The sequence below is a fragment of the Sinocyclocheilus anshuiensis genome, unplaced genomic scaffold (genome assembly GCF_001515605.1).
Source record: "Sinocyclocheilus anshuiensis isolate Anshui unplaced genomic scaffold, SAMN03320099.WGS_v1.1 scaffold968, whole genome shotgun sequence".
Taxonomy (NCBI): Eukaryota; Metazoa; Chordata; class Actinopteri; order Cypriniformes; family Cyprinidae; genus Sinocyclocheilus; species Sinocyclocheilus anshuiensis.
The window spans coordinates 670,750-680,677 of record NW_015549636.1 but is presented as its reverse complement, the minus strand read 5'-3'; the positions used below and the strand labels follow the sequence as shown (position 1 = coordinate 680,677).

At 36.0% G+C, this 9,928-nt stretch overlaps 1 protein-coding gene across 1 annotated transcript in view; it reads left to right on the top strand.

The window, feature by feature from the left end:
* Nucleotides 1-5,283: 5,283 nt before the first annotated feature.
* The window catches only part of LOC107659778 (uncharacterized), a 58,054-nt gene continuing 53,409 nt past the window's right edge, over nt 5,284-9,928 (top strand). The window contains exons 1-3 of the mRNA XM_016448805.1: nt 5,284-5,472; nt 6,053-6,144; nt 8,800-8,926. Of these exons, the coding sequence (XP_016304291.1) occupies nt 5,385-5,472; nt 6,053-6,144; nt 8,800-8,926 (307 nt within the window). The 5' untranslated portion in view covers nt 5,284-5,384. The remainder of the gene's footprint in view (nt 5,473-6,052; nt 6,145-8,799; nt 8,927-9,928) is intronic.

The following is a 9,928-nucleotide window of genomic DNA, read 5'->3' as shown; positions in this document are numbered from 1 at the left end:
GATAGATAGATAGAGAGAGAGAGAGAGAGAGAGAGAGAGAGAGATAGAGAGATATAGATAGATAGATAGAGAGAGAGAGAGAGAGAGATAGAGAGAGATAGATAGAGAGATAGATAGATAGAGAGAGAGAGATAGATAGATAGGAGAGACGGATCCTGATCAAGTACAGGCTCAGTGAGCACAGTCTAGCCATCGAGACCGGCAGACACAGAAAGAGCTGGTTACCCAGAGAGCAAAGAGTGTGTGCTCACTGTGAGACAGGAGAGATCGAGACAGAGACACACTTCCTCCTTCACTGTCATAAATACAAATCCATAAGAAACATCTACTTCAACAAATTCGCTGCCAATAAAGCAATTTTGAATTGAATTGAATTGAATTGAATTGATAGAGAGAGAGAGAGAGAGAGAGATAGAGAGACAGAGATAGATAGATAGATAGATAGATAGATAGATAGATAGATAGATAGATAGATAGATAGATAGATAGATAGATAGATAGATAGATAGATAGATAGATAGATAGATAGATAGATAGATAGATAGATAGATAGATAGATAGATAGATAGATAGATAGAGAGAGATATAGATAGAGAGAGAGAGAGAGAGAGATAGATAGATAGATAGATAGATAGATCAACTTTTACATCCAAATGCATCAGTTTAATGTGAAGATGTAAAAGTTGTGCTCTCTAGCTCTCATCTATGCTCTACTTATGTAAATCAAAAAATGTAAGAATTAATCCAGCATGAGTCTGCTTTAGCAAACCAGCAGAACTTCTTTGAATAATACAATTTATTGTCATGTTTCTTTGCACTCCGCTCATCCTAATCTGCTCTCACCAAAATGATCATAACGCCTTCTGTTTTTCAATCCAGAGAAAAGAAGCATGGCTTGCAGTGCTTGAGATAAAATAAAGAGTGTGAAATAGTCAAATAATGTGTTAAAATAATGCATGTTCTCATCATTTTGTGGAGGAAATCCTCTGATCAGGAGCTGTATGTGATGTTAGCGCACATCTGTTTTCAGTGCAGCAATCTCAGGCCACTTCATGTCATCTACACACTCTTCTGTGAATCTCACAGCCAGCTTTAGCACCAGCAGAAACACACGAGGACCAGGAGAGCACAAAACTACACACTTTTCTATTTAGTCTTCAGATGCTGTTTTTTTCACGACAGTCCTGGAGTGTCGATTATAGAGACGGTCTTTCCACACACCACTCCTTCCTGTTTCTCACACAATTTATTGGTTGATTTAAAGAAATCGATAATTAGTAAAAAAGCCTTTTTGCCTGAGATGGTCTCTCCTCTCCCACTTTTTCCTGATCCAGTTTTCCCCAGAAGAGCGCTGCAGAGAAATGCATAAAGAAAAAAGTCTTAACATGTAAACACAAACACTCATACAGTCATGTGAACCAAATGAAATTAAGAACATTCTAGTGATTAACTTATGATTGACCATTTTAAAATGAAATGTCCATGTATGTAAATGACATATTTAACTCAACAAATACAGATTGAGCTGTAGATACTGTAAGTGTTGTATGAAAGAGTGAATAAAATCTGTGATGTTTCCTGAAACTGAAAGTGACACAGTGGCCGCATTTAGATCTGGAAGGAATCTGATTGTTCAGTGCAAAATGAGTCTCTCGTGAAATGATATATAACGATCAGCAACATTCATAAAGCAATTAACTACGAGAGACTATTGAAATCACAAACAGTTCAGCTGTAAGAAGCCGATTGTCTCTGCAGCACAAGATCAAGATGAAACCCTGCAGCTTCTTCAAAGACTCTCAGTTATTCAATCTGTCATATTATGTAGGTACCTCAACAGAAAATAAAACAGCATATGAAATATTAACAAGTGCTCCTGTAAATCACAAGCACACACACTGAAGATTTTTTTGTGGAGTCTTTGTCTTCAGATTGCAGGAAATCCATATAAAATGTGCTTGTTTAAAGGAGAAAGTGCACAATCTAATAATAATTTCTAAAAAAACACAATAATGTAAAACAAAATTTAAGACAAGTTTTGAATTCTTTCAGCCAGAGAAGAGACTGGAGCAGATGCGTGACATGAGGGGGATTATGGAGGTTAAATTTGTCCAGCAGCTCATGCTTTTATTTGCATGTATAATCATAAATTTCCATTAAGCAACACCAATGCAAACACCCGTCATTCATCCAACATTTGATTACAACATTCAAAATTCAATATTTGCATTGCACGCTATCAGAGGTCAGACTGTCAAAACTTTGCTCGGCAGGTCACTGTATGGAAATGTATGACAGTGTGAGGAAACCACAGGAAAAACACTGAGCTTTAGGTTTAGATCAGGTACAAAGGTGAACCTGCGAGGAAACTGCCCCAGGACAAGATATATTTGAATGAATGCCTATCTGTTGATGTGTGGCACTTTATCTCTCCATGTGTTCTCTCTCTTTCAGTTCTGAGCACAACATTGCTTTGATTAGCAATCAGTACATTGAACCATTTTTACATTTGAAGCCCCCCCCCAGTATCTTATATATTATAACGCACAGATATGTCCTATACTCAAACTACTCTGGCAATAACTCATCTAATGAATAAACTCCTCTAATAAATAACTCATCTAATAAAACACAAGAACAGTTTACAATAGCAGAAAACAAGAACAGACTAGTACACTGAAACATATACTTGTTAAAAAAAAGCTAAATAAAATATAAATTACTGTACTATATATTGCTAATTTAAAATTGCACAATGTTATTGGGATGCCATTCAATAGACTTTATAAGGTCTGGGGAACTTCATTCATTATCAACTAGCACACATCCTGCATTTCCATGCAGAACATATCATAACTGACTCATCTAAACACATAAAATATTCCTACTCAACGCATTTTTCTCAACATAATGTATGGAGGTTAAACAAGGCAAACAGCATGTTCGTTTACATTTACATGTATATTTACATTCATCACTCAGCAGTTTTTAGCCAAATTGACTTACAAATAAGGACGAAAGCGAACTGCAGCAATTCATTAAAAAGGAAACAAAACATTTCAAGTGCTGCACTGTGAGGTTACAGAAATAGTTAAGACTTTACAACAAGGTTCCATTAGTTAATATTAATGTTAATGTATATGCACTTAAAGTAGTTAATGTATTATTATTATTATAGTTTTTGATTAATCAACATAGAAACTACTGAATACAATTAAAGGAAAGCTATTAATAGGGGAGAAAAAAATGTGTATTATAATTACAGAGAGGATTATAGGCGTAAAACAAAGTGAAAGTTACAATGGAAAGCAAACACAGATCAGCTGTTCATCTAGACAAGCAGCAGCTGTTCTTCACACGTGTAACTGAACCTGTTTCACTATCAGCCTTTAATTCCTGCAAACCACTGAATGTTTTGTTGTTTATGTGAACATTAACACACCTTTCCACACCTTACAGTTAAACCTGCTAACATTGCTGTGTTTTATGCTTTTATATTATAGGAACCTGTTACTTTTACTAACAAGACAGACCTGAAAAATCAGACAGAGGCATGACACGCACTGAAACACATGACAAAAGAAAACATTAAACATAAGAAAATACCACAGCTATTCACCCATCAAACCTGGTATATGAATGCACAGCTTTTTTTATGAGAAGCATTTGGATCTAAAAGAAATTTTGAGGTGTAATTTCTCAAAATAACTTTTCCACAGAAGAAAGGAAGTCATACATGCGTGTAACAACATTACAGTACATTTTAAATTTTTGCATAAATTATTCCTAGCCTTTATTATCTAATAGTTGCATATATTTGCTAACACTGTAAAAAATTGTGCCGTTAAATAACAGTAATTTACTGGCAGCAGGGTTGCCAGTAAGGTACTGTTAATTTACAACTCTTAATTTTTACAGTGTTTTACCGTAATATTCAGATGTGTGCAGCGCATTTTGCAGAGGACAATGACTGTTTTCATAGGGGAGTAGGCTCACCGATCAAACCTATCACTGTAAGACAAATACATATAAAATAACTATATAGAAAATATTGTTCAGCTGGCAGCTCATAATTGTATAGTATTTTCAGCAGCAGTCCATCTAATGTGTCTCATAGCAGTGAACAAACTGAACATTTGTCTGAGACACACCTTCATAACGACAATACTTCCCTGAACATGTATTCCATGTATTAGCACAAAACATTACCTTGTGAGAAGTCCATTATTAAATTGTTTTGCATTTTTGAAGCCTTTGATGTGCCAAATTTTGTTAGTTTTTTTCATTATTTCAGACTTTTGACTGGCGCTTGGAAATCTGATCGTATCACCCCTGTATTGTGCTCTTTGCACTGGCTGCTGGTCAGCTACAGAATTGATTTTAAAAATGCATTTCTTGTTTTTAAAGCTCTGACCAGATCAGCATCTAAATATCTCTGTGAAACTTTAACTCCAAATACATTTGTTAGTTCTCTGAGGTCTTCTGAACAACGATTGTCAATGGTCCCAAGATCTAGATTAAAGTTGAGAGGTGACTGTGCTTTTTCAGTTGTTGAGCCAGAAACTGTGGAACAGTCTCCCAGTTTCCCTCAGAGTAGTTTTCTCAGAATCTGAATTTAAATCTAAATTAATAACCTATCTTTTTTTTCAGGTAAGTGTGTTCCTAGAGTTTGAAGCTCAGTCACTTATAGCTGTTTTGATGTACTCCTCGCTCTCAATGCATTATGGTTCTGTACAGCACACTGGTCAACTGCTGTTGTTTTTATTGTGCTTCATAAATGAATTTTGATTTGATTTAATACTGTATTTTTAAGAAATACTTATGGTAGGTTTAGAGGTGTGTGATTAGTGACTCATAATATCTTTTTAATGCTATGTAGTTATTAGATAATTTTCCTGAACATCAGTCTATTACATTTTATACTCTTTTATATTTACTAGGTTATGTTTAGGTTAAGGGATCTAAAAATCTAAATTGTTTATCAATAAAATGATGAAAGTGCATAGACAGAAATATTTTATGATATAAAAGGTTTGAAATTAGTTTACTTTCTTTTTTTTTTTTTTTTGTAAATACGTAATAATGTTTACGTTTGAAATGTTTCAATATGTCCAAATTGTACGTTTCAGTATCAATCAAAACGTGCACAAATCTATGTTTTGTGCCTGTAAATGTTAAACACTGATACCTGCATATAAACAATGAAGCCAGGCTGTTCTGAGACACACCCTCATAATGACAAGACTTTCCTGAACATGTATTCCAGTGAGCTGAGCTGCTGGAGCTGTGAAATCTCTAAGCAGATAGACAGACCTTTATTGCTTCACCCAAGTTTTCTAACAACCCACACAAATAAAAAAAAATAAAATAAAAGAGAAGAGAAGATGCCTCGATCTGAACAAAACAGAAAAACTCTCTCTGATCACAGGAAAAGTCTCCAGGATCTAAAAAAGTCCTATGAAGCAAGTGAAGGTAAGGGAAGACAGATGTGTTGTGTGTGGATGTAAACATAATGTTCATTCGCGTTTAGAGTAATTTTCGCTTTTCAAAATAGGCTACAAGGAATTCGATTACTTAAAAATGAAGCAACACATTATATCCTGTATTTCAACTCCTGTCATCACACGTTACCTGTTATGTAAAGACAGTAACCCGATAGATTTATCAAGGATAGAAAGATAGCCAAATGTTTTCAAAGAGAAAAATCCACCCACAGGAACTACGTCAGAGGGACATAAACAGAACATCATCTGCTCGAACTCCTAAAACTAGTCCCACCGTTTGAATAACAATACAGCCTAAATTTTGTATGGGACAATTTATATTAGCAGTAAAATGAACAGAAATATAAGCTGCACTTTTCTGAAATGTCTTATCCTGTACATAATATACATATATATACAGTGGGTACGGAAAGTATTCAGACCCCCTTAAATTTTTCACTCTTTGTTATATTGCAGCCATTTGCTAAAATCATTTAAGTTATTTTTTTTTCCTCATTAATGTACACACTTATTTTACACTAAGGATTTAAAATGCCATGCCTTTCCAGAGCCTGAGAAACAACAGTTATGGGAGATTATCAAGGATGAATTGCAGGACATCCTGAAGAAATACTCCTTAGACTCAAAAGAACAAATGAAGGTAAAAAATATTCTGATGATGGTATCATTTTACTTCTCACTTCCATGAAGAAACATACAAGTCTGTAGTTGTGCTGTCAACAGTATTCATTTTGTAGATCATAATTCTTTATCTTTAAGCTGAAATGCCAAGTCATCAGATGATGTCAGTGTAAGGGTTGGATTTAGTGATTTGGGGGCCCCAGGCAAAATCTAGGAATGGGGCCCTATACATTTGCACACATTTATCTAGATCAACCTTGAGTTTGCTTTTTTGTTGTGACGCTTGCTGCTGCACAATGATGCCCCATAGTTGTGTCCAATGTTTCTACATTTTTCATGTACATGCTACAATGGCTTTCCTTCATGTTGTAGACCATGAAAAAGCAATTGACTTACAGTTGAGATATGGGTTTTCACAAAAAAATAAAAAATTAAACGATAAACCTCACAATCGAGCCTTTAAACCATTGTTTAAGAAACGGATGAGTCAGAAGTATAAATTATCATATAAATTAAAAAGGGAGTTGTGGGTGGATTCTTGCATTGGTCTGAACAAAAACTGCAGATTGGATTATTGAAAATGCACATTCCTCTGCCAGCAGGAGGTACTTTTGGAACGTCAGAAATATAGAGGTTTCCCCGGTAATAGCTGTAAACAAAGCAGTGTTCATAAACACTACATCATCAGATATAATGAAAATGCCATTGAAACTTTTCTGGAGACAGTTAATTCCATTCAGAGATTCATTCATGTAATAAAAAAAAAACTTAAAGGAGACATATTATGCCCCTTTTTACAATATGTAATATACGTCTCTGATGTCCCCAGAATGTGTCTGAGAAGCTCAAAATACTCCACAGATCATTTATTATATCATTTTGAAAAAGCCTATTTTGAGTGGAAGCAGAAACAATCTGTTTTCATGCCTGTCTCTTTAAATGCAAATGAGCTGCTGCTCCCCGCCCCCTTTCCCAGAATAGAGCTGCGCCATTACAGCTCGGACCTGCTAAAAACATCTGTTTTGGTTCTGATTATCATGTTAATCGTGATGAAATCACTTGTTTTAAACCACATGAGTTTAAACTTCTGATATACGTTTTTCTGAGTGCACACATCCGAAGCACACGTACAGAAAGAGGCTGTCACAGCTCTAAACAGTGTTCTGTGCTCGTCTGTGCAGCCAAAGACAGAACAGTTAGCATGTTTTGCTCAAACTTTTGCCATGACATTAGAACTGGTACACCGTTGTCGCTTGCAAAATCAAATGATGGCACCGTGGGTGGAAACTTACAGATTAAGGGGCGGTAATATTATAATGAGATCCCTTTGCTACGTCACCAAGGGAGCGAAATCAGACGCACTAGTTTTTTTCAGATAAGCAGAAAAAGGCTTCCCAAAACAAAGTTACTGGGTTAACCTTTTTCACGTTTCCTTGGTTGGTAGATGCACCGGGGACCTGATTATAGCACTTAAAACCTGGAAAAGTCAGATTTTCATGATATGTCACCTTTAAAATATTGTGAAGAGAAAAGTGTGAAAAATATAGCCTATATTGACGAAGAAAGTCCACTGATCAGTTACCCGTGTAAGCCAATGTGCCTGGGCTCAGCCCGATTGCATACACTCTCCAAAGGCTGTCTAATTCAAAACTTTAAAATACATTTACTTTTAGTAATTTTAACTAAATATAAATTAGTAATATAAATATAAATTCTTAATTTAGGAGAAGGAAATTATACATTGGGCCCTTGGCTTTTGGGGGCCCAAGGTGGTCACCTATTTTTGCCTAATGGGTAAGTCTGCCTTTGGTCAGTGTGTAAAAGTTCCCTCCATTTGTATACATAAGGAGGAATCATTCAATGAGGAGGAAACCATTTGTGAAGAAAATGTTTAAATGTGTTGCTCCAACAACAAAACAAACACTTCCAAATAAACAGCAGAGCAGAGTAGGGCGCTGCATTGGGATTGGGATCTCACGACGCAAATCTCGTGGGAATGGGCAGTTTTACTGTATATAGCGTGGGGTCCTGCCTTCCAGACATTTGGCGTATTACAAGAATAATGGAGTTACATAAGCACTGTAGGTTTTCTTGTAGTAGTTTACTTTTCTTGGTAGTAGTGTTTGGTCATACGCTTTTTAAAGAAATAAAAAAACATTTAGTTCAATTGGGAAACGTACACTATAATTATAAACTGAAAGTCTCCGCTCTGCTCCATACAGGAGCTGCACGAATCAGATTTGACTGATCACAGGTCGAGAGTAAGGAGAGATGACTGACAGACCATGCTGGAGGATTTGCTACTCAACAGAGCCTGAGCTCATTGACAAATATCTGATTTTGTAAAATGTGCTCCCTTTACACAGAGTGCACGTGATTGCAAAATTGAAAGTGAAAATTGAACAGCAAACTCTCATTCAAAAGCGATTTCTAAAGCGGAATACTTATGTTGTAGAAGTGCGATTAAGAAAACTGTCCCGCGCAGGACTCTAGAGCAGAGTTCTGTTCGTGAATGAACCAGATCAGCCAATGAATCATTGGGAATCAGTTGAGAGAATGATTCAATGACTCACTCATAAGCTCAGCTATGGAATGTTCACAGAACTTTGTACATTGAGTCACAAATTCATGTTAGTGTGATAAACCAGTGATTTTTGTTTTTTTTATCCTGTAGATTTTCAACGACACCATTCATGGACACATGGAGCTGCACCCCCTGCTGGTGAAGATCATCGACACTCCTCAGTTTCAGAGACTCAGACACATCAAACAGCTGGGAGGAACATATCTGGTGTATCCCGGTGCTTCTCACAATCGCTTTGAACACTCTCTTGGGTGAGACTGAATTATTTACAGAGCTTTAACTGAAATTAAGTTAAAGGGGTCATATGACGTTGCTAAAAATATATATATTTTTTGTGTATTTGGTGTAATGAAATGTGTTTATGCGGTTTAAGTTTAAAAAAACACATTATTTTCCACATACTGTACATTATAGTTGCTCCTCTATGCTCCGCCTTTCTGAAACGCGTCAATCTTTACAAAGCTCATCGTTCTAAAAAAAATGAAGTGTGCTCTGATTGGCCAGCTATCCAGTGTGTTGTGATTGGCCGAATACCTCAAGCGTGTGACGGAAATGTTACGCCCCTCACCATACTGTGATGCCGTCTCCCGGCACGATGAGACAAAACCAATAAAACCCATTACAAACGAGGCATTTGTTGCATCCAGTGGGGACATAATTACGGATTATAATGACTTTTATTGTCTTTTTACACGTTGAAGCTGCGTAAACATAAAACCATGTCTGCATTTGTGATCGGAGAAGCAACGAACAACAAGTGCTACTCTACACTGCTCAAACCTTGCGTTTGAATCATCAGCAGTGTTGGGGAAAGTTACTTGTAAAAGTACTGCATTACAATATTGCGTTACTCCATAAAAAAGTAACTAATTACGTTACTTAGTTACTTTTTATGGAAAGTAATGCGTTACGTTACTTTTGCGTTACTTTTTAAAATCTGGACATGGCTTGCTTGTTTGTATTTAAAATAAAAAAGTTCTATTTTTGGCAAATATAAAAGCCTTTTCACACCAAAAGTGAAATGAATAAGCCTCAGGCTGAAGGGAAAGTACATTTAAGTCCGTACAGTAGAATGCAGAAGAAGAAATTTCAACTCACTTCAGCAATAAAAGAAAGATACACAAATGTTTGTCTAGAGTATTTTAGCTTATTAGTACGGTTGAACTGGATCATCGAAGGTCAGAAGCAAAGACATTGGTTAATAGAATGGGATTAAATA